Here is a 26,510-nt window from a genome sequence, read left to right as displayed (position 1 = left end):
CTGCTAAGCTTCCCTTTGACATTTGTTTTTACTTCCCAGACACAAGCTCTGTAATCCTGATTAAGTCACTTAGCCCTAAAACCTGATCATAATAGCACCTACCTCTCAGGATTGTTGTGAGGGTCAGATGAGATAATATTTATAAAAGGTGCTAATCATTTAATAAATTCTCATTTTCTTCCTTTCTCCCTTTGGAAGCATCTCTCTTAATTGAGACTTCACTAGTCACTGTGAACTGATCTTAAGTATCCATTTTTTAAGGTGAGAAAGGATGGATATTGCTACTTATTTCTCTAGGATGTCATTGCTGTTCACATTGACAGGATCTTTTCATGTACAAGTTTTTTTCCATGAGTTTTTTGAAGTTCTTTTGGTTTTCGAATGTTTGGTTTTTTACCTTCGAATATAATGCTTAGGCTTACTAACAATTGATTCAGGGGGAAGCTAGGTAGCTCAGTGGACAGGGCACCATCCCTAGAGTCAAGAGGATCTGATTTCAAATCTGACCTCAGACACTTAACACATATTAGTTGTGTGACTCTGGGCAAGTCACTTAACTCTTATTGCCTTGCAAAACAAAAACAAAAAAAAGGAAAAAAAAGAAATTGATTCAAGAAGTAAAGCACACATTCCTCCCTACCCTTAAATATGCTCTATTGGAAATTCTTTAGCCTTTTTTGTAGGAAAAATGTGGGAAGATCCAGATTGGTGTTTTTTGATATTTTATTTCTTTTTTCTTTCTGGAAATTTGAAGGATTTTTTTTCTTTGTTGCTATAGTTTTAAACTTTGATGACATTTGACTGAATTTTAAATTTCTCCTTGTCTGAGGGTTCTTCTGAATTTTTTTTCCTATTTGCTTCTATTCTTAGAGTGTCACTTGTTCTTGATAGTTCTAGAAAGTTTTTGGAATGATTTTTTAAATGAGATGGCAGGGCATTTTCTTGTTCACTGTTTCCAGAGATGCTGATGACCCTCAGTTTCATTGTCTATATCTGTCCCCTAGTTCTTTTTCTCTCAATGCTTATTTTACTGATAAGAAGCATGGCAGGGCAGTGGAAAGGGCACTGAACTTGGAGTTACAGGATTTGAGTCCTAGCTTTACCCACTTACTGCTAATACCACCTTAGGCAAATTACTTAAACTCTGTAGTCTCCAGTTTATTCACCTATGAAATGAGGACTGACTAGATGACCTTTAAAATGTCTCCAAACTTTTTTTTGCACAAACAAAACTAATGCAGCCAAAAATTAGAAGAAAAGCAGGAAATTTGGGAAATACATTTGTAGCAAATTTCTCTAATAAAGGTCTCTTTTCTCAAATACATAGGGAACTGAGTCAAATTTATAAAAATATGAGCCATTCCTCTATTGATAAATGGTCAAAGGATATGAACAAGCAGTTTTCAGAAGAAATCAAAACTGTCAATAGCCATATGAAAAAATTCTCTAAATCACTCAAAATTAGAGAAATGCAAAATAAAACAACTCTGAGAGACCACTTCATACTCAACAGATTGGCTAAGATGACAGAAAAAGAGAATGGAGGGGCCATGAGTAAATATGCACACTAATACACTATTGATGGAGTTATGAACTAGTCTAATCATTCTGGAGAACAATTTGGAATTATACCCAAATGACTATAAAACTGTGCATACCCTTTTGACCCAGAAATAGTATTACTAGGTCTATTCCCCAAAAGGAGAAGAATTCAAATGCACAAAAATATTTATAGCAGTTGTTTTTGTGGTGGCAAAGAACTGGAAACTTAGGGGATGCCTATCAATTGGAGAATGGCTGAACAAGTTATGGTATATTAATGTGATGGAATGCTATTGCATTATAAGAAATTATGAAGGGGATGGTTTCAGAAAAACCTAGGAAGATTTATACGAACTGATACAAAGTGAAGTGAGCAGAACTAAGAGAACAACGTACATAGTCACAGCAATATTTAGACATAATCAACTGAGAAAGACTTAGTAACTCTGATCAGTGCAATGATCCACAATAATTCCAAGGGATTTATAATAAAAGATGCTATCCACTTCCAGATAGAGAACTGGTGGATTCTAAGTGCAGATTGAAGCATATCCTTTTCTCTTTCTTTGTCTTTTTTTTTAACATGGCTATTGTGACAATATGTTTTGCATAATTTCATATGTATAATGGATACTGTGTTTCCTGCCTTCTCGAACAGGTAAAGGGAAAGAGAGAATTTGTAACTAAAAATAAAAAATTTAAAATACAGACTTCCCCAAAATTTTCATCTGTGATTTTGTCAGTTCAATTATTGCCTAAGTTTATTCTTCTATTTTGGCTGCATCATCTTCTTTTCTACATTCCACAGTTTTTAGTCTTCTCTTTTCTGCTTCCAACTAGGGCATTTCCTAGTTTTATAAGTTTGTTCATTAATCCCCCAAAGACAGCACTCCACCATGTCTAGATATCACAACTCATTCAAGCCATTTTTAATTGATGGGTACTCCCTCAGATTCTGATTCTTTTGTTTTTGTTTTTGTTTTTTTTAATAGTATTTATTTTTTCCAATTACATGTAAAGACAATTTTTAATATTCACATTTTATAAAATTTTGACTTCCAAATTTTCTTCCTCTGTGCCTCCCAGATTCCCATTCTTTGACACCTCAAAAAGAGCTATAAATATTTTTGTACAACCTTAATTAGGGTTTGTTTCGCTTAGGACTAATTCCTTAACCTATCCTCCCTCTAACCCCTCTTCTCCTGCATTCTCCCTTTTCCCTCCTATTTCCCTGTTAAATGAAATGTATTTCTGTACCCAATTAACTCTATGCGTATATTCTTCCTTCTTGGTAAATGGCCTCAATTTTTTCAGTGAATTATGAGGCAAAGTTCTCAGTTGAGAGAGTGTGGGAGAAATGAATGAAAGAGTATGAAATACCTGCTTTGGTGAGTGGGGTAACGGATTGATTAGGGAGATGTAAAAGGATTGCCTTGCCATAGTGAGGACCACTTGAGATTATATAACTTAAACTTGGAGTAAACTTAGGAAGAATGGCTTTATCACATTTTCTAACCTTGTCCAGCAGTATGTGAGTAGGAGTGAAGGCAGCAGATGCACGGTGGGAGTAATTCAATGTTGAAGCTTATCAAGACAAGATTGACAATAGGATAAGGGGGCAAAGGTCTCAAGTGTAGAAGATAAAGAAGAGTTGAATTGGCTCACTAAAGGGTCAAGATAGGGAAGAGGAAAAGGTATAGCCAGAGTAGGGATGGTGCTATGGGAAAGAGTAGAGGGATAGAGGATTAGAAGTCACAGTGAAGATCAAGGACAGGGTTAGCAGTCAAAAGGCAGAAGGAAATATAGATGAAAAAAGATTATGTTTGGATGAAGGAACTTCAGAGTTCACGAACACAGAAGTAGAAAACCCATGGTTGATGGCAGACTAAAGGGCAAGACCATCTCTGTATGTAGCTAAAGTAGAGCAGAGTGATAAGGCATCAGAGTAGGTCTTTAGGAATGGTATTCTCAGCTCAAAGAAATAACAAATCTATTACTTGGAGCTAAAATTCATGCCATTATCAAAACTTTTGCCTACTATTTAAGGAAACATGGATGCTTTAGACTTGGGAGGGAAAATTTTAAAATATATATTATATATATATATATATATATATATAAAAATAGGAACCTTTCAAAAAGCTGTGGCCCGATTTTAAATAGCCAATGTTTTCATGTATTTCCTCTGTGGCAAACCATTCTTGTGAGAATAACTACAAATTTTTTTGTAAGTATAAACATCTAAGCTCACTAGGCTACTCTAGCAGAACAAAATTTTTAAATGTTTGTTGAAATTTCTACTACAAGAACTAGTTACATTCTAAAAACATTTGGTGCTAAGGAAAATGTGGTATAATAAATGTCTTAAATAATAATAAAATATCTTACATTATAATGTTTGCCTGTAGTAATATGGCTAATATGAACTGTAATTTTTGTTCAAAATGCTCTCTACAAAGTCTTAGGTTTTATTAGTTTAAAATAAAATTCAACTGGGCGGAGCCAAGATGGTGGATGGCAGGGATTTGCCTGAGTTTCCCCCAAACCCTTCCAAATACCTTTTAAAAATGATTCTAGGGGGCAGCTAGGTGGCACAGTGGATAGAGCACCAGTCCTGGATTCAGAAGGACCTGAGTTCAAATCTGGCCTCAGACACATAACACTAGCTGTGTGACCCTGGGCAAGTCACTTAACCCCCATTGCCCAACCAAAACCAAAAATGACTCTAAACAAATTCTAGAGCAGCAGAACCCACAAAAAGACAAAATGAAACAAATTTGAGTTGAATATGAAAGGATGATATCTAAAATACAAAATTAAGGGGTGAGAGAAGAATGTACTTGGAGAAAGAGAAAGGGAGAAGTAGAATGGGATAAATTATCTCATATAGAAGAGGCCAAAAAAAAGCTTTTATAGTGGAGGGAAAGGGGGAGAGGTGAGGAGGAGTGAATGAACCTTATTCTCATCAGAATTGTCTCAAAGAGGGAAAAACATACACACTCAATTGGGTATAGAAATCTATCTTACTTAATCTACAGGAAGGCGATAAGAGAAGGGGAAGGGTGATAGAAAGGAGGGCAGATTGGAGGAGGAGGTAGTCATTAGCAAAACACTTTTAAGGAGGGATGGAGTCAAAGGAGAGACAATAGAATAAACAGGGGTGGGGAGCAGGATGGAGGGGAATACAATTAGCAATAGTAACTGAAATAAGTTTTAAAGTAAGTTTCTCTGATAAAGGCCTCATTTCTCAAAAGTACAAAGAACTGAGTCAAATTTATAAAAATAAGAGCCATTCCCCAATTGATAAATGATCAAAAGATATGATCAGTGTTCAGATGAAGTAATCAAAGCTATCTATAGTCATATAAAAAATACTCTAACTCACTATTGATTGGGGAAATACAAATTAAAACAATACTGAGGTACTACCTCATACCTGTTAGATTGGCTAGTAGGACAGAAAAGACAAATGACAAATGTTGGAGGGAACATGGGGAAAATATGAGATTTTAATGCATTGTTGGTGGAGTTGTGAACTGATTAAACCATTCTGTAGAGTGATTTGGAACTATGCCCAAAGGGCTATAAAACCATGCATACCCTTTGACCAAGCAATACCACTACTAGGTCTGTATCCCAAAAGAGATTTAAAAAAAGGAAAAGGAGCTATATGCACAAAAATATTTATAGTAGCTCTTTTCTGGGGGTAAAGAATTAGAAGTTGAGGGGATGCCCATCAATTGGGGAATGGCTGAACAAGTTGTGGTATGTGATTATAATGGAACACTATTGTAGAATAAGAAATAATGAGCAGGAGTTTTTTCTCAGAAAAACCTGGGAAGATTTGCATGGGCTGATGCAAAGTGAAACATACTGTGTACAAAATAATAGCAATATTGTAAGATGATCAGCCGTGAATGACTTAGCTATTCTCAGCAATACAATGATCCAAGACAACTCTGAAGAGCTTATGATGAAAAATGCTATACATCCCCAGAGAAAGAACTAAGGTGTCTGAATACAGACTGAAGTATTCTTTATTTTTACTTTATTTTTCTTGAGGTTTCTTTTTCCCTCTTATGTTTTCTTTCACAACATGACTATTAGAATATGTTTTGCATGACTACACATGCATAACCTATATCGAATTGCTTGCCTTCTCAATGAGGGGAGGCATGAGGAGGGAGGGAGAGAGGAATTTGGAATTCAAAGTTTTAAAAACTAATGTTAAAAATTGTTTTTACACATAACTGGGGAAAAATAAAATACTAAATAAAAACTTGAAATTCAAACATTTTCGGAAGCCAAAAAAAAAATAAATTTTATTAGCTAATTAGAAAAGTGAATTTGACTTCCCCAGTCATTCAGTGCAATTCAAGTAACAGCATGAAATAAGGGTGTGGAGTTTGCTAGTCTAAATCAATAGTGAGACGGTAATACGGCCAATAAATACGCAAACTTGCTAAACTAACTTAACAGGTTTGCTAAGAATGTCAATGCCACATAACTTAAATTAGAATCAAACACTGGTTGCTCCCAGAGTTACTTAGCATTTATAAAAAACAAAAATCCACTAAGCATTGTAGAGAATGAAAGTAAAATTGGGGTATCGCTCTACATGCACTAACCAACTTCACTGCATTGCATTCTTAGGATAAAAATGGGTAGATGGGAAACATTTTAAAAGGAATAAAAATGCTACACAACTGAAAAGTATAAAGGAACAGGGTGTCTGTGGCTTTTTGGGTCTATTGTTGTTGTTCAGTTGTTTTCGGTTCCGTCCAACTCTTCATGAGCCCATTTGGGGTTTTCTTAGTAGCAATACTAGAGTGACCATTTCCTTCTCCAGCTCATTTGACAAATGAAGACTGAAGCAAACAGAGTTAAGTGACTTGCCCAGGGTCACACAGCTAGTAAATGTCTGAGGTCAAATTTGAACTCAGGAAGACGAGTCTTTCTGATTCCAGGCCCAACATTCTAACCACTAATGGTAATTTATCTCTAGTAATCTCTTGGGGGCAGGTAGAGTGACATAAGCAAGTTAGCCATTGATCAGTTGAAAATGTATGGGTAGCGCCACGCTCTAGGAAGGTTGTGGTGACCATTATTCATTGGCCTAGAGATTTTTTAAGTGGACCAATAGGCTGAATCCAAGCCAGAAGTTAGGTAGAACCAATCTAGCATGGAAAGTGCTGACTGGTAAATGGAAAGGAATTTTCACTGATGGCAGAAGCCAAGTGGTCAGACTTGGACTCAAGGATGTCTCCTAGTAAAGAAAAAAAAAATTGAATTGCCACATCCAGGAATGGTCTAAATAACCATAAGTGTTGACAAGGACAATGGGAAGAAAATGTTTAAAGAATGATAATTTCCCACCTTTCAAATAAATAATGTATTACCATTGTCTCTAGTTTCACTTTTTTAATAACAGATATGGAACTACAGAGTTTCAAAAGAAATTCTAACCAATTTTCCTGTTTGTCATCTTGATTACTACTTTAAAGGGATTGTTTTGAGATTTTCCTTTAGGCTTTTATTTTTTGTGGAGAAAAAAAAAACATTAGTAAACACAATTTCCCCAAAGAAAAGCATTTTAAAATAAAAGGTTAAGATCTCACCAATAAACAGAGTTTTAGATTAAAACAATTTCAACTCAACCTATCAAACTGGTCAAAATAATGAAGAGCAATGAAACTCAATGCTAGCAGGGATGTGGAGATACAAGCATACACAGGTATTAGTGGGGGAATTTCAAACTTGTAGGACCTTTTTGGAGAATGATCTGGCTACACACTGTAAAACCAATAAAAATAATATCCTTTGAACCAATAATTCTATTATCAGGAATATGCTCCAAAAGTGCTTCAAGTCACACTGCTCCAAAAAAAAAAAAAGCTATCTGTTTTAATTACAAAGAAAAGGAAGTAACATAAATGGACAACAATGGGGGAACAATCAGATAAATTATGGAACATTAATTTGATGTAATACCATTATGCCACTAAGACAAGTATCAGAAATAAAAAAGAATTTTGAAAGGATCCTTATGAAACAATACAATGTCCCCAAAAAGTACAGGATCAGAAGAATGGAATATATAAGAAAAAAATGAAAGATAATGAACAGATTACATACAGCAGCAGCAGTATGAGCAAACAAGCGAGCTGCTCGGCCAAGATCTGTGACTTCACAGAAGATCAGACAGCAGAGTTCAAGGAGGCCTTGCAGCTGTTTCACCGAATGACAGATGGAAAGATCTTATACAGCCAGTGTGGGGACATGATGCGAGCCCTGGGCCAGAACCCTACCAATGCTGAGGTGCTCAAGGTCTTTGGGAATCCCAAGAGTGATGAGATGAATATGAAGTTGCTGGATTTTGAACACTTTCTGCCAATGCTACAGAACATAGCAAAGAATAAGGACCAAGGAACAACATATGAAGACTGTGTAGAAGGGCTTTGGGTATTTGATAAGGAAGGGAATGGCACAGTCATGGGGGCTGAAATATGACACATCCTCATCACCCTGGAGATGACAGAGAAAATGACAGAGGAAGAAGTGGAAGTGTTGGTGGCAGGGCATAAAGACAACAATGGTTCTATCAACTATGAAAAATTAGTCCAAATGGTGCTGAATGGCTGAGAACAACTCCCCTTTCCACAAAGAACCCCCTAAAATTCTGAGTGTGAAAATCATCCTCTTGCCCCTGAAGCAATTAACTACACTTTCGGGGTTACCAACACCCTTATTTCCAACCCCCACCTTTTGTCCTCTTTGGCCTATTTGCTCTCTGCTTTCACCAAATAAACTTGCTATCTGCTCCTAAAGGAAAAACAAAAGATAATGAACAAAGAATTTGGACAGGGATTTAAATGGAGTGACTGAAGTTGATATTGAGATTAAATAATTTAAATTTATTTACAAATCTGTTTATGTATTTATATATATTATTTATATAATTTTATATTTTAAATATTATATAATACTATAGTTCTTTATATATCATATAATGATTATATTATATAAATATATTTATAAAGTCATAAATTAAATATAAGCAGTTACTAAGTTTAGTTGGTAGTATGATGCTGAATATTAAGTTTTTAATAAACATTTTATTTTTAAAAGAGGTTTGGTCATTTTTGTATTAGGTCCTGTTGAAGATGAATGAATAAATTAACTACATCATCATCCAATTTGCTCTTTAGTCTTTTAGCATTTTCTTCTTAGGATAAAAACAAAGTTAAACCAATGTGTGGCTGTGCCACTGATGTCAGATAAAAATGATGGAAGAGATAGTAGGTTGCATTTGCAAGACAGCTGAAGCAATAGGTGACAGCATCTCAGGCATTGCCCCAATGTGAGACCTCACATACATCCAACAGCACATTGCTTAAATAAGTTGATGCTTCAGGAGCTGGAGCTTAATTTGAGATGTGAAGTACACTTCTTTGAAGACGTTATTGCCTCACCTTTTTATAATAGTGATTTCCCCATATGGTCTCCATGGAATCCTTCCTTGTAATAGTTAAGTGAAACCAACTCAGACAGTAATCACTTCTGACAACAAGTGGAACATTCAGAGAGGAGGGAAGTGTGTTTCATCACATGCCCTCTGGGGCTATAAATAATCATTACAATCAATCAGAGTTTGGCTACCTTTCAATGTTTCCATTTATATTATTACTGTCCCCTCTCACCTGTCCAGAAGACTATAATCTCAATCATTCACCCTTCCTTCTCTAAACTTCATCCTAATTAACTCACTATTCCTCTCACCACAGCAGCTTTTCATCCCTCTTCAAACCTCCCATGGCTCCTCCTCCCACAACTCTCAGCCAAGAATCTTGCAAAATGAGGACATTCACTGAGAGCTCCTTCTCCCATCTTCCTCATCTCACATGACCCAGATGTCTTCTGCAATTATCTCCTTCTTCACCCCTGTCTAGCATAAAGAAGTAACCTTTCTGCTTGCCAAGGTAAACACCTCTATATGCACAAATGATCCTATTTAATCTCATCTTCCCCAGCAGATTGCCTCCTCTATCACCTCCCCTCTTACTCATCTTCAATCTCTTCCTGCCTACTAGCTGCTTTGTTATTGCCTACAAACATGTCCATGTTTCTCCCATCCTCAAAAATCCATCCACCTCCATTAGCTATCATCCCATAGTTTTTTTCTGAGACTGAAGGCTTTCTATAATAGATGTCTCCACTTCCTCTCCTCTCATTCTCTTCTTAACTCTCTAGTCTGGCTTCCAACATCATCATTCAGCTGAAACTGCTCTCCAAAGCTACAAATGATCTCTTAATTACCTAATCTAATACCCTTTTCCCAATTCTCACCCTTCTTGACCTCACTGCAGTCTCTGATACTATCTTTTCTCTATGTTTTTAGCCGGAACTTGAAGAAAGCCAGAGAAGCCAGGAGTTAAAAAAAAGATGAGGAGGGACAGTATTCCGGGCATATGGAACAGCCAGTAAGATGGAATGTCTTATTCAAGAAATAGCAACAAGGCCAGCATCTCCCGGTTTTCCCCGTACCTATCTGCCTGCTCCTTCTCAGTTTCCTTTGCTTGATCTTCAAGGTCACACCCACAAACCTTGGGTGATCCCCAAGGACCCTCTTCTGTTCTCCCTCTATACAATTTCACTTGGTGATCTCATCAGTTCCATGGATTCAATTATCATTTCTATGCTAATTATTCTCAAATCTACTTATTCAGTCCTAAATTCTGCTCACCTCCAGTTTCAAATCTCCAAATCTCTCTTTTGTGGCTGTTGCTCTTCAGTCATTTTGAGTCGTGTCCAACTCTTCATGACCCCATTTGGGGTTTTCCTGGCAGATATTGGAGTAGTTTGCCATTTCCTTCTCCAGCTCACTTTACAGATGAATACACTGAAGCAAACAGGGTTAAGTGACTTGCGCAGGGTCACACAGCTAGTAAGTGTCTGAGGTCAGATTTGAACTCAGGAAGATGAGTTTTCTTGAGTCTAGGCCCGGCACTCTGTCCATTGCACCAACTTAAACATCTCAAACTGGATGTTCTGCAGAAATTTTACTCAGCATGTATAAAACTGAACTCACCATCTTTCTCCCTAAACCTTTCACCCCATTCAAAACATTTGTATTATTGTCAATGGTATCAACATGTCATCCTCAATTCCTCACTCTTTCACCCCTACATCCAATCTTTTGCCAAAGCCTGTTTTACCTTCATGATATATCTCACATTCACCCCTCTCTCTCTTCCGATATTTGCCACCACCTTTGTGTAGGCCCTTCTAACCTCATGCCTGGACAATTACAATAGTCTTCTGTATCTCTCTGCCACAAATCACTTCTCTCTCCAGCATCTTCCCTCCACTCAGATGTCAAAATGATCTTCCAAAGCACAAGTCTGATGATGTCACCCCTCCTACACAGTAACCTCTAGTGGATCTCTATTACCTTCAAGATCAAATATAACATCCTGTTTGGCATTCATAGCCCTTCATAACCTGCCCCACCCCCCACTTCTAATACCTCACACCTGACATACTCTACAACTTGGTGACACTGGCCTTTCTATTCCTTGAATAAAACTCCATCTTATGTCTTTGGATATTGTCACTGATTGTCCCTCAGGCCTGGAATACTCTCCCTCCTCATCTCTACCTCCTTGCTTCTCTGATTTCCTTCAAGTCCCAACTAAAAGCCCTTTTATAGAAAGCCTCTCTTGGTCCCCCTCAGCTCCATTGCCTTCATTCTGTTAATTATTTCCAATTTATCTGTATATACCTCATTTGTGTAAAGTTGATTGCATGTTATCTTTCCCATTAGACTGAGCTCCTTGGGAGCAAGGATTGTCTTTTACCTTTCCATTTATCTCTAATGCTTAGCACGGTGCCTGGCACATAGTAAGTGCTTAATAAATGCTTACCAACTGACTCTTCTTACCTATTCTTTCTCTGACTTCCAACATGCCCATATCCCCAAGACCCTACAATCCTTCAGTCTCAATTCTATATAGATCCTCCCCTTTTTAACTAAAGTCCTGAAGAACCACCCCCGAACACTCTCTTCTCATTCAATCATATTCAGTTTGGCTTCTGACCTTAACACTTGATTGAAAGTGTTCTTTCCAGTTAACTAGGATGAATTTTTTTTTAAATAAAGATCTGCTTTTTTCCGCTTTCTCCTCCCCTCTCCATTGAGAAACTAAGAAAAACAAAACTGTTATAAACATATATAGTCAAACAAAACAAACTCCCACAGGTTCACCTTGGGTAGCATGTTTTATCATGAGTCCTCTGGAATTCTGGTTGGTCCTTGCGTTGATCAGAGTTTTTAAATCTTTCATAGTTGTTTGTCTTTATAATATTGTTATTACATATACTGTTCTCTTGTTTCTGTTCATTTACCAGTTCATATTAAGCCTTCCCAGGTTTCTCTAAAACAATACTCTTCATTTCTTATGGCACAACAGTATTCCAAAATATTCAAATACCATAATTTGTTCAGTTATCCCCTGATAGGCAACCCCTCAGTTTTAAATTCTTAGCCATTACAAAAAAAAGCTGCTTCAAATGTTTGTATATGTGGGTTCTTTTCTTCTTTCTCTGATCTCTTAGGGCTATAGACCTAGTAGCAGTATCACTAGATCAAAGGGTATGCATATTTTAATAGTTTCAGGGACACAGTTCCAAGGTTCAAGAATGGTTGGACCAGTTCAGTTCCATCAACATTGTACTAATGAACCTGTTTTCCCACAAATCCTTCAGCATGTCATTTTCAATATTAACTTTGCTAATCTGATGTGAGATAGAACCTCCAAGTTTTTATGCGCATTTTTCCAATTTTTACTGATTACATTTTTTATATTGCTATTGATAGCTTGGATTTCTTCCTCTGACAGCTGACTTCCTATCCTTTGACCATTTATCAGTTAGGGAATGGCTCTTACTCCTACAAACTTTAATTAATTCACTATATCTTAAAAATGAGACCTTTATTAGAGAAACATTGCAAACATTTTTCTATTTGTATCTCTTCTAATTTTAGCTGAATTGCTTTTGTTGGCACAGAAATGTTTTAATTCTATGGAAGCAAAATTGTCCCTTTTACCTGAGATCTATTTGCTCACAAACTCTCCTATCCACTGGGCAGGTAATTTCTTTCTTGCTCCTGTCAGCTGCCAGACTGCTTTCTAATTTTGCCAAGTTTTTGTCTAATAGTAAGTTCTGGGCCCACTAGTTATGATTTTTAGTTTTATCAAAGACTAGGCTGCTGTGTCCATTTGCTTCTATATACTGTGTAATCTGTTCTACTAATCAACCCATTTCTTATCCAGTACCAAACTGTTTTGACCATTACTAGTTATAGTACAGCTTGAGATCTGGTACAATTAGGTCCCCTTCCTTCCCATCTTCCTTCATTAATTCTTTTGAGATTCTTAACTTTTTGTCCCTCCAGAAGAATTTTTTTTCCCTCTATACTTCTTTAGATCTGTGTGTAGTCTTTTATAGTTGTGTCCATATAATTCCTCTGCATGTCTTGACTGTTAGACTCCCAAGTATTTTATATGTTCTGTAGTTATTCTAAATGGAATTTCTCTACTCTTTCTGTTGGATTTTGTTGGTAACAAACAAATGCTGATATATGTGGGTTTATTTTATATCCTGCAGATTTGGAGTTTTTCAGGTGATTCTCTAAGGTTCTCTAAGTAAATCAGCATATCATCTATATCACTTTTTTTCCCCATTGCTTTTACTTAATTCCTTGATTTCTTCTTTTATTGCTATAGATACCAAAGATTTCAATTGTCAACTCTGATGATCTTCTTTCAATCCTCTTCCTTTTCAACCTATTGGCTGTATTTGACCATTGCCTTCTCAATCTCATTTACTGTTTTATCGGATCATACTCCTCAGGGTATTCAAAAGGCACTGCCCTAAGCTCCCTACTTTTTTCTTATACTCAGTGACCTCATCAGCTCCCCTAAGTTTATCATTTCCATGCTAGTACATCAGTTCTCACTCTTTCTCACCCCACATAACCAATCACGTTCCAAATCTTGCCATTTCTACCTCAATATCACCCACACCTGATCCTTTTTACCCTCACAGCCACCAACCTTAGTTCAGACCCTCACCACCCCTGTTATTATAATACCCTCCTAATTGGCTTTCCTGTCTAAGGTCACCAGGCCATTTTCCATATTGCTGTCAAAATTATTTAAGCACAAATCTGATTGGGTGACTGCCTGATTAGAAACAAATACATTATTTAGCTTTTAAAGCCCTTTTATAACCTAGTCCCAATCCATTTCTAAATAAACTTATTCTCCCTTTACTTAAAATTCAGCAAACTGGCCTTCTCTCTGGTCTTCACACATGATATTGCAACTCCCCTCTCCAATGCCATCACACTGGCAGTCTCCTATTATACTCTCTGCATCTCCAATTCAAAGAAATCTCCACCTTCAAAAAGCAGCTCAAGTGTTACCTTCTACACTTAAGTCTTTGCTGATTGCTTCAACTGTTAGCCTCCCTCTCAAAATACTTTGAATTCAACTATTTTTACTTTTTTGTAATTGTTATCTGCCCCATTGGAATGTAAGCTCCTTGTGAAAAGGAATTTTTACTGTATTTGTATCCTCCAGTGACTAAAAGTCCCTCATACATAGTAGATTTTTAATAATTACAAAAATAGCACACTTTTACCAATTCATAGTCCTGTACTTTTATCAATTCCTGTTATTTCTTAGTGAAAATAATACTCCATTACATTCATCCTCAATCAACAGGCCCTGACACTTCCAGTTCTTTCCTACCACAAAAACTGCTATGCAGTATCCTCTTGAAGGCACCATCAAAGCAAGTATCTAGTTCAGTCTTCAAAAAGCAAGCCAAAACCACTGCCCCCATTGGAATTCTTTGAAATATAGGTGATATATAATTCTTCCTAAAGATAGGGGAATGAAGATGACTTATGAAGTAATTTTCCCAAGTGTAGTGTGATAGAAAGAATGCTGCACTTGCAGTTGGGATTAAAAGCCCAATTCCAACACTTAATGGACGAATAAGCATGGGCCCTTAAGGCACTTAAGCCAGTTTCTGAGTCTGAAACATGAGGAAAATAGTACTTGGAAGACTGTGAAGGAAAACATCATGTACCCTCAAATAAAGATGGTAATATACAAAGTATCACAAAAGTCAATGTAGTTTTAAACTTCTTCAATAACTATTAAAACTTATGGCAGCTAGGAGACACAATGGATATGGCACCAGTCCTGAAGTCAGGAGGACCTGAGTTCAAATCCAGCCTCAGACCAAACATTTGACACTTGCTAGCTGTGTGACCCTAGGCAAGTCACTTAACCCCAATTGCCAAAAATAAATAAAATAAAATAACTATTAAAACTGCACTAAGACTTTTGGGGTACCCTGTATTTTTTTCTAGAATAATAGGATCCCAAATTTTAATCCTATATAACTCAATTTTAAGAGTGGTTGGGGCACAGAAAAGCAGGCTATAGACTTTAAAGTCAAAGATTCAACTAAAAAGTCTGCTCATAACTCTACTTTAGTAAATATTTGTAAGTTATGTCATTTATGCTAATCCAATTACAGTAACGATTTGCTTCCTTTTTTAAAACGAGAGACAGAAAGAGAGAGAGAGAGAGACAGAGAGAGAGAGAGAGAGAGAGAGAGAGAGAGAGAGAGAGAGATAGAGAGAGAGGGAGGGAGGGAGGGAGGGAGAGAGAGAGAGGAACTGACAGTCTATAAACTCTTTCATCCAGTTTTGGGGAGGGATTATATTGTGAATGAGCGTGTGTATGTTTACATTCAGTTTTACTGAACACTTTAAACCCAAGCTGACAAAGTAAAACAAAAAAACTAAAGCTCCAAGGGCAAGACACCGATACATAAAGCAGCTATAAGTTTTTTTTACACACATGAAAAATGATGATACTGCTATCCTATGAGATATTATTTTCTGCAAATTACGAGTATGCATTTATGAATGCTCAATCACTAATGAGAAATGTAAATTAAAACAACTCTGAGGTTTCATCTCACCTTTACCAACAACTTGGTAAAGATGATAACGTATCTTCATATTCAATTTTGGAAGAACTATAGGAAAACAATCACACCAACTACACTGATGGTTGATCGAGGAAAAAAATTTCAAATTATTCAAAGTGACTAAATTAAATTGATCCAGTGATAACAATAGTAAATCCCACAGAGGAAGCTGAAGACAGAGGAAAGTTCCCAGGTAGACCAAAATAAATTCGTAGCATAATTTTTTATGGTATCAAAAACAGTGGGAACAAGGTAGGTGCCCATCAATTTTGGAATGACTTAACAAATTATGACAAATGAATATAATGGAATGTTATCAGGTCATAAAATAATACATATGAGAAGGGTCATATGATCTTATGCAGTGAAAAACCAAAAGGATACTAATGAAAAAAATACTAAAAAATATCAGAATGCAAATTACCATAATGGTCATTTTGATTGCCAAGGACTGGTGAAACATTTTATTGTCCCCCTCAACTTTTATTGCTATGTATTTTTTACATCACTTTCATTTCTGAACATAGCTTTTCCCCATTCCCTACCCAGACAGCCAATCCCTTCCAACAAATAAAAGAAAAATAAAAAATAAGCTCAGCAAAACTATTTTTTACAGTTTTACAGTATATGCAATGTTTTGTACTCACAGCTTCTCACCTCTACAACAAAAGAAGGTGCATTTTCTCATATTTTCCCAGGTTGAAGTTTAGATGTTATAATTAATATGTTGTTTCTCCCTCTCCCATCACCCCACCCTCATTTGCAATGTTGGCAAGCCATTTGTTTTGTTTTTCTAGCTCTGCCTACTTATATTGGAATCAATTCATTGAAGTCTGCCTATGCTGCTCTCAGTTCTTCAGGTTCAGCTTTTTCATGGCTCAGTAATATTTATACTTTGTTCTCCTTGGTAGACAGATGATGGGACTATCAATTTAGAATGTTGCATATATTTTCAGACCTGGTCAACGTGTTGGCTTGTTTGATTTAACTTCTTTTGTTATAAGGGAAGTTTCTACCTATGGGGGCAAGAGAGATACTGGGAAGTGACAATAATGTAAAAAGAGCAATGTAGGTTGATAATACAAAAAAACTGTGCACATGTATCACTTATGTTAGGCTTACTTGAAAATATCTCAGCACACTGGTACAAATTAAATATGTGGTTCACTTTGGCATGATCTTTATCCTGAAAGAAAGGACATAATACGAGGAAATATGGACATCACTGATCTCCATAAGGCATTTTTAGCAACAGCAACAAATGATCTAGTTGTGTCAAGAAATACATGTTCATTTTTGATGATGCTTATTTCTCAGTTGCTTTCTTAAAATCCTATTCAAACATTAACACATGAGAAGAGAACTGAGTTACGATGATCTCAAGCCTCAGTATTAAATCTCTCATTATTCAAAAAGCATCATTTCCACAATGAAGGTAAATTCCACCCTATTTGCAGCAACTGGACCTATTCCTTCTCCTTTTACAGAGTGTTAAAAGTCTGTAGAGTGTCTAGTCTAATCCTTTCATTTTATATGTAAAGGAACTGAGGACCATTCCTCATAGGTATTTCTGTAAATCTGCAGAAATATTAATTGGTGTGCCTTATGATCTGCTGATATTCCTGGTAAGTAAAATTTATAAAAATAGTAAGCATACATCACATTTATTACTATTAAAGTTCTCTAACAACAATTAACTTTTATAAACAAAGTGTCACTAAGTTAGAAAGATCAATATTAACTACGTTACAAAAGCAGAGGAGGAATAATGCCAATCACCAATAGTACTGCCTTCAAAACACCTGGAAAGTTCTATCATTTTATGGTAGATTAGCGAAGTTTCTGAAGCCAGGACTGCCACCCAGTGGCAATACTAAAGTAATAAATAACTTTAAGACAAAATCATGTTTAAGATAATTATGTTTTTCAAAATTGAATTAAATTTACAGATTTCAATTTTTAAAAGTTCTTTTGGTTCATTAAGAGTCTGTAAATAACATGTAGAGACACAAAAAGATAAACAGTTCACATATTTAAGGAACACTGAAGAACTCTTGTTTAAAAAACCAAAAGAATCATTCTAACTTTAAAATTCCACAGAATATTGGTCATTATTCATATTTTTACTGATTCTCCACCATTTACTAAGTGAAGTAGCTTTAATAAACATCTGAAATTAATTTCTGATAAGCATTTTCAGTTGGCTGTCTAGCTTAAATCTTCAGGTTTCAATTTGTGAGTGAAAAAAATACTCAACAAGGTGTAACTATAAAGTAATGATACCAACCTTCCCATGAGGCACACAGAATTAGTCTAATTACTATAGTCATGTCTCATATTTCCACTAGAAACCAACATGCTTGGTTAGGAAAAAAAAACCCAAATCTACAATTAAGAGCATCTACAAAAATAGACTTTGAAATAAAATACATAACTAGATGAAAAGTCCTGTTTCTCCCACAGAAAAGCAAGAGTTCACAAATTCTTCAAAGTAAGGCATATCTGAGAACAAAACACTAAATTTAGTGTTCAGGTCAACAAGTCCTGACTGTCTCCTATCAAAACTAAAAGGCAGAGAGTAGGACATAATTTTTTTTTTAAAAAGCATTTCTAATTACTGTTGATGTTGCCTAGGGAAAAAGTCAAGCATCTTGCAGTTTATTCTTTTCCCAAAAACTTCGCCATTTCTTATTTTTTGTTGGCACAGACTATATCCTGAAAATCCTTTGGAAAAACGACACTATGGAGTTCATTTCTCATTTTAAAAGCTAAATGTATCTCACAGAGATTGCTTTGTTTTCACACAAGTAACAGATGGAGAATAATCAGAAAAGGCCAATTCAGTTCTTTAGGGTATTTCCCCTGCCCCCTCAATAGCTTAAAAACTCCACAGAATTTCTTCCAACCTTCATGTTTTACATGAAACACAGGCAGTGAATTAATTTTATAAAATTATGACAGACAAGCTTATTTGGTATTTACAATGGCTTAGGAGAAAAATGGCACCTGGAAACCATCTCTAATCTTTTCCAGTGATTATTGCTCTTCAGTCCTACATAGAAAAGATTAATATTTCCAGGGAAATTTATTTTAGAATATTTGATTATAGGGACACAATATTTTTATACTTCAAGAAACAGTGTGACAAAAGCAATTGCCTAATATGGTAACCCTACTAGAAAAATAAAGGATCAAGTAATTTAGAATGTCTATAATTTAAGATGTCTGTCCTTCACTAAACTGATGATGTAAAAATATAGAACTTATTACTGGACACAAGAAAAAGGAAAAGCAACAATAAAGCTGAAAATCAAAAATGGAAGCAATTGCTTTACAAAGTTTTTTACATAAAATGGCATATATATGCATTGCTATCTTATAATAAAAATACATATGTATTATAGTCAATTTCATATAGAGTTAAAAACATCAATTTTCAGTCTGGCACGATCAGACCAACATCTTCTTAAGTCTTCAATTATATTTCTAATTTGAAATTTGCAGCAGTTATTCTGGTCATCTTCCTATCATGATAAATGCTTGATGAGATATAATTTTTCTCCTTGTTCACTTGTAAAAATTGGTGCCTTTTTATAATGTTCTACAAGTTCTTCCATGGTGCTGAATTTACGCTGTCCAATGCAGTAAACAGTATCTTTCAACTGGACTTTAAAATGCTTGTTTTTCCCTTGTGCTTTCAAAGATACTGAGAAATCATTTGGCTAAAAGAAAACAAATATACATTTAGAACTTAAGTCATTTTTACCAAAAATTAAAGATATGACTGTCACAGTTTTAATATAGATTATACTTATAATAAATAAATTCTCAAGTACAACATGTGAGACATAACATACTTCTACCTCCAAGCAAAGATTATTTGATAAACATATGGAACAACCTTGCTTCATCCACCTCCTTACAATTAGTCTCTGGTAACAGAAAACTCTTAGGAAAAAATTCTGAATAATCAATTCTTGTCCTAAAGGAAAAAGGAATGAAGCTTTTCAAGTAAACTTGTAACAATCATCCAAAAGGCTCCAGAGCAGAGACCTAAATCAGGTTTTCAAGGTACAGAATAAGAAGTGGTAGTAGATTAGGAAATTTTCTGTTAAATGTTTGGCCTTGCAAAAAAAAATATCTATTAAGAAAAAAAGAAAATGCAGTCCTTTGCTCTCAAAATTACCACCTTTATGTCCCACAGCAATCCAAAAAACCTTTCAAGAGGCAGTTTTCTAAGTTAGAAATACATGATTTCAACCTTCCCAACTATATGAAAAGACAGTTAGTTGCATACTGACTCATACTTCCCCACATGTACTCCCCCATCACTAATCCTGTCCTTTTCTCTCACCTCCCACTCTTGTGGTAAGATATCCAGAGCTGATGGCACCACCACAAGGCAATGGTTAGCACGAGAAACTGTCCAATTTAGTATCTCTCTATCAAAATCTCATAGTGCAGTACAGATACTTGGCTAACCATTTATTTTTCCAAACAATTACTTACAATTTTTTTTGGCATAAATATACATCTATCCTCCTCTCATACCTCAAGAAAACTGTTCCCCCTAATTCCTTTTCTAATTTTTTTTTTGAGGCAGTTGGGGTTAAGTGATTTACCCAGAGTCACACAGCTAATAAGTGTCTCAGGGTAGATTTGAACTGAAAACCTAATGACTTTCAGGCTGGTGCTCTATCCACTGTGCCACCCCCCCCCAATTCTTTTCGAAGTAAAAAACAACAACAAAACCCTTAATTACGGCTGATAAACATAAGTATATTTATGGCATTATAATGAAAAGAAAAAAGAAAATAGTAGCTAACATCTATATAGCACTTTAAGGCTTGTTTAATATGTTAACTCAATTAGTCCTGACCAGCTCTGGCAGGTAGGTACTACCTAATTGTATGGATAAGGAAACTGAAGCTAGAGGATACACTGACTTGCCTAGGGTCACACAGCTAAGCAGATAAGGCTGAATATGAACTCAGACCTCCCTGACTCTGTCTAGTAATCTATTCAATGAGTCATCCAGTTGCCCCATTAAGAAAAGGAAAGCAACTAAGTTCTGAAATTAAATTTATGTGATCAACCTCTTAAGATTCCTGAAAAAGTCCAAAAGCCCTTCTTAGAATCCCACCAAGTCTCCGTCTACTATCATATCTTCCTGAAATTAACCTTGTACTTTCACATTTTGCCCCTTTGAGAGGCAGTGTGGTATAATAGGTAGCAAGTCAGGAGGACCTGGGTTCTAATCACACCTTACATTTACTGGCCCTTAGCAAGAAATAATCTCAGCCTCAGTTTTCTCATTTGTAAAAAAGACATAATAATAACTGTAATACTTACCTCACAGGGTTGTTGTGAAGAACAAATGAAATAACATACACAAAACACTTGTAAACTAAAGTATTATAATAATGTCAGGGTTCATTTGTTTTTTTTAACCATTTTTATTTCATTTTTTCAGCATTATTTCATTACTAGTATTGAAATAGAACTGTTTTCCTTTAAAATGAAAAAGATTAATTCTATGTACATTACAGGTTAAATAAACCTATACTGTACAGGCCAGCCTGAGAATTATCATTTATAATACAGATTTTATCACTGATATTGGTTTTGTTCTATTTTGGTTTTTTTGAAGGGTAGGAAAATGTCTGCCAAATTCCAAACAACATGGAAAGAAACTTGGAATACAGCCTATTTATAAATTGGGATTTCTCTATATTCTTACAGGCAAATATTTGAATATTTAATTCAAAGGCAAATCCCCCAACTTAAAATATATTTTAATTTCCATTTTTCTCAACCAGTATCAATTCTGATTTGGTCAGTTTCTAATTTTCCCAGTTCTTCAGTTTGATGCACAAGACAGTATTTCAGAACGCAAGACCAAATAGCCTAATAAAGAAATTGTCAAATTAGAGGATTTATTTACATAGTTTCTAGTTCTATGGAAAATTCAGAACCTGATTGTGATTTATCAATTAAAAATGACTTACTGAAGATTCACTATCCCGAATGAGGAAGTCCCCTTCATTCCCTCTTTCATTCAATGCCATTTCTGCCTGATGTCTAGTGACTTTCCCATAATACCACGGGTTGCCAGCAAATCTGCCGGTGACTGCTGGCCCAATGTAATCACACTGTGGAGGAGATGGTTCCAATCCTGAGGTTAGCTGACTATTCTGCATGACAGTAACATAGTTCTTTGGCACCAGGCCCACCTGCCCATTAATCTTCCGACATTTCCACCACTCAGGGTCATTTTCAGGTTTTTCAATAACATCCATCACTTCTCCTTTCTCAAAATTTAGCTCTTCATCATTGGAGGAGCTGAATGGGTAGAGAGCTTGTACCACGTGTAACACCTGTCCACTATTTAAGTTGTTGACAACTGCTGCTAATTTCTCTGATAAGGAGCCCATATGGTCACCCAAAGGACTGTCGCTTTCTTCAGTCACATAGTTTGAAGGAAACCATCCAACCTGTCCATTATAGCTCCCCCGCCACCAGCCATCACTGCATTTCTCCATGACAACCACCTTTGTCCCTTTTGTCAAAGATAATTCATCCTCCCTCTCTGCCATGTAATTAAATTTCACATAAGCAGGCATGTTGAGGTCATAGAGACGTTCTCCAGGGTCAACAAAACTGTCATCAGCAGGAGATGCAGAATCTGGCACACTGGGTTTCCTTTTCACTTTTCCAATACCTGTTTACATAAAAATAGGGATGGAAAAAGAAAAATAAAGCAATAATTACCAAAAAGTTATCATTTGATCATTATTCATAAAGTCTTCAATTTTCAATGTGGTGCATCTTTCTGGGAATGAGCCTAAATTTTTTTTTCTCACTAGTGATATGGACTTAAATCCTACTATCCACATGATATAATTTATCTCACCTACAATACCCACTCTTTTACTGTCCACAGGAGCTCAAAGAATAGATGGCAGCTATGTAGATAGAAATATGGATAGAGATATAGTGGATAGAGAGGCAGGCTGACAGTGAGGAATTCAAATCTGGTCTCAGACACTACCGGTGTAACCCTGAGCGATCATTTGACTTCTGTTTGCCTCAGTTTTTTTTTTCCTCCCTGTAAAATGGAGATAATAATAGCATCTACCTCCCAGGGTTATTGTAAAGATCAAATAATAATTATAAAGTATTTAACACATTGCTGGGCATATAGGAAGCACCATATAAATGTTAGCGATTATTACAATTATTTTGAATAACTATATGCAGATAATATGGTATCCTGAACTTTAATATATTTTCTTTCTAAAAAGCTTTTCCTACTTTTGAAAACTGCATATACACATGTAAAAAAAAATAAGTTAAAACCTAAAGCTATCAACATATAAGCCAAACAGCTGTGGCTCTTACTTTAAAAAATCCCCCCAAAGTGGGTGTCTATTAATTGGGGGAACAGCTTATGGCATGCAAACAATGAAATATTATTGTACTGTGGGAAATTACTAATATAAAGAATTTAAAGAAACTTGGGAAGATTTGTATGCAAAGCAAAATAAGTAGAATAATTTATATAACTATAATAATGTAGAAGAAAACAACACTAAAATACACTTCAGAACTCTGGTCAATGCAACAACCAACACAGTGACCGATGATGATGAAGTATATACTTCCTGTCTCCTGGCAAAGAGGTGGTGGACTATAGGTTTAAAATGAGTCAGGCATTTTTAGGTACACCCAAAATAGTGAACTGTTTTGCTAATTAATAGCATTTACTTGTTATAAGACAGGAAGGAGAAAAACGAAGGCTTAAGTATCTACATAATGCCTATTACATTTCAGGTACCGTCCTAAGTATTTTACAATTATTATCTTATTTGCAAAGTAGAGTGTGTTATTATCTCCATTTTGTAGCTGAGGAAACTGGGGCAAAGAAAGGTTAAATGACTTGCCCAAAGTCATACAGCTAGCTTACAGCAAGTGTTTGTGGCCATATCTGAACTCAGATATTCCTAACTCTAGGCCCAGTGCCTTATCCATTGCACCCCTTATCCATCTGTCTCAAATTAAGATTCTAATTGTCACAGTGAAGGGACAGTGCTTTTTTTTAAGGCACCAACATTTAAAAAGAAAACAAATAGATCTTAATTTACTAGAAAGTGTCAAAAATCAGTCAAATCTAGAAGTAAAATGTGCCGATTACAAAAACATAGCCTTTAATCATTACCATCCTCTTTCTCTATTTCAGAAATCCTAAAGAAATCACCTCTAAACCCAATGAACATACTAAATTAGAAGGAAGGGCTACACTAGCAAACTCAATTGAAGTCTCAGAGAATAAAATGACAGCAGTTGCTCATTTTGTCCTTAGAAGTAGAAATACAGATAGGTAATTTTATGGTATTAATCATTTCAACTTTCATGCTTCAGAGTCTGAACACTGTTAGGATGCCTTGTTTACAGAGAGAGGTGTGGACCACTGGTCAGTGACTGTGGTGTCCAACTGCTGGATTAGGTCTTTAAGTTAATAATCTCAGTGATCTGCTATCAAATGAGAGAATAAGTACGAAAATATTTCTAGAAGTTAAGTGATATACAAATGTAAGGTATTTCTATTCATTACTTTCTGGCTCAAGTCAGAGACTAGCAGAGGAACTGGGAGGAGGGATAGAGGAAGAGGTATTAAACAAACAATAAAGATTCATTCAATTTTAAAATGTCGGAGTAGTTCAAGCATGTTACCATTCCATAAATAAACAAACAGATACTCTCATTACATACCTGGCTTCCATAGAAGTCAAAATCCCTAATCCATATATGTCTATCTTTTTTTCACTCTCTTCCCAACTACAGTTAAATATCTTTCTTCACTCTAATCAGTCCTTGATGTGTCAGCCTGCTCTTAATCTCCTAATCAACCATCTATTTCTCCAAACTTCACATATTATTTTTGCCATTTGTTCTGTCATCAAATTCCACTTATAATTCTTGCCTGTGGAAGACCTACTAAGAAAGACTCCATAAGTCAATTACGGCCATTTACTTGCTAGATTAAGGAGAAAATAGAACGTAAGTGAAAAGTGTGGTGTTTGAAAATGATGCTTAGGTTAAGTCCATAATAAAAAAAAAAAAAGAAATTTTTTAAAAAGAAAAAGATTGGGAAAATATCTGGATAATGTGAAATGAAGGAAATGTATCCACCTAAATTAGGTTAATCTTTTTCATGATGTGGTCAAAAAAAGGTCACAGAGATAACCATAGAGTTAATATCCACCTTCCCACTGGCTCTGGAACCAGAAATGACTGGTTAAGAAATTTCTAATTTCTTCCCTTAAGGCTTTTCTATGATGGACCCTCTAGTCACATACCATATCTTCCTCCTTTGATTCCCTCTTCATTCTGAACTCTTACCGGACTGCTACCTTATCATGGCATCTTAGATTTAAAGGGGCTCTAGAACAGGTACACTGGGGTCTGTGAACTTATTTTTATAATTTTCTTTCAATATCATTACCTTCCTTTGCAAGTCTAAGTATTTTATTTTATGCCTTTAAAAACATTATTATGAGAAGGGGTCCACAGGTTTCACCAGAAGGTCCATGGGGTCCATGATACAAAAAAAGTTTAAGAATTTCTGCTCTCAAAGGTACCTAGCCCAATTCCTCATTCCATGAAGAACATCTCTTCCAAAATAAGCCCAAGTGCCACTTCCTACAGGAATGTGCCCCTCTCCCCCAGCCCCTAAATAGTAGTGCCCTTCCTTTAAACTGACTTTATATTTCCTTTGTATATATTTTGAATTTCATTTAGTTTTCTGTGTATGTTGTTTTCCCACCACAAGCTCCTTGGGGAAAAGGACTGTTTAGGTTTTTTTGTCTTAATAGCACTTAGCATAGTACAGCACATAGCCTGGCACATCAGAAGCACTTAATAAATGCTTAATGAATAAATGAATCTCTCACAATTGGTCATTCACTGGACAACTCTAAGAGTTAAATGCTGAAATCTGCCTCAATTCTCATCCTATGCTCTAGGACAACACAGAGTAAATATACCTATTTCTTCTTCCAAATGACAGAACTTCAAATACCTGAGTAATTGAGTTCTTCTCTTGTCTCCTAATCCATTCCTCAAATAATAAAAGTTGTTTTTATAGCACTTTAAAGCTTGCAAAGCATCTTCTCAACATTGTCTCATTCGAGCTTCACAAGAGTTCTGTGAAGTATATACCACAGGTATTGTTACCCCCATTTTAGAGAGGAAAAAATTATTTGCCCAGTCGTAAAGTTAGTGAGAGTTGAAGGCAGGACACCTTCCCTTCCTCCTCCCTTGTCTAGCTTCTGAGAGTAAATAGAAAGTTCCTTGGTAACTTATTTCTCTGCTTCCTCAAATGCCTCTGGCATAGGAGAAACTGATTATCACCACCCAGTTTTACAGAAAAATAAAACAAACACTTATGCAGATCAAATCAGACCTAAGTGATCACAAAAACTCTATTTTTAAAAAGCCCACAGAAGACACACAGATTATGTTCATATACTACATCAGTAAATTTAAATATTATTTTATCACATAATGTCAAAACAACACTACAAGTGCATGACTTTCTTTCAGTATTTTAGCTGGTAAGGAGTGTTAGCAACTCTTCCAAAATGCTCAAACACATGCAAAAATATCAGCCTCTAATGGTTATAGATTGTAATTGGATGAATTTTAAATGTTTATAACCAATATCTAGCTTCTACTAATCTGTATCTTTTTTTTTCCTCCAAAGTTTAAGGGAAAAAATTACTGCTAAAATACTTCAAAATTCAAAGATAACTCAAAATTCAAGCTCCTTTGTATAAGCTTGTTCATATGAACTTTAGTCATTTCTACGATTTACCAAAGTTTGCATTTTACTT

The 26,510-nt window shown here is 35.6% G+C and overlaps 1 protein-coding gene and 1 pseudogene across 8 annotated transcripts in view; one reads left to right on the top strand and one right to left on the bottom strand.

Moving 5' to 3' along the window:
- Positions 1-7,650: 7,650 nt before the first annotated feature.
- LOC110208252 (myosin light polypeptide 6 pseudogene) lies at positions 7,651-8,248 on the top strand (annotated as a pseudogene).
- Positions 8,249-16,047: 7,799 nt separating this feature from the next.
- Positions 16,048-26,510, bottom strand: part of NCK1 (NCK adaptor protein 1) — a 78,450-nt gene continuing 67,987 nt past the window's right edge. For all 8 annotated transcript variants that reach the window (XM_078146778.1, XM_078146775.1, XM_078146777.1 and 5 more), the window contains 2 exons: positions 21,624-22,336; positions 16,048-19,337 (listed from right to left, as the gene is read on the bottom strand). In XM_078146778.1, coding sequence (XP_078002904.1) covers positions 19,143-19,337; positions 21,624-22,336 — 908 coding nt within the window. In that variant the 3' untranslated portion in view covers positions 16,048-19,142. The remainder of the gene's footprint in view (positions 19,338-21,623; positions 22,337-26,510) is intronic.

Source organism: Phascolarctos cinereus, unplaced genomic scaffold (genome assembly GCF_003287225.1).
Source record: "Phascolarctos cinereus isolate Bilbo 61053 unplaced genomic scaffold, phaCin_HiC Scaffold_726;HRSCAF=1367, whole genome shotgun sequence".
NCBI classification, from domain to species: domain Eukaryota; kingdom Metazoa; phylum Chordata; class Mammalia; order Diprotodontia; family Phascolarctidae; genus Phascolarctos; species Phascolarctos cinereus.
This window is presented reverse-complemented; position numbering and strand designations above follow the sequence as displayed.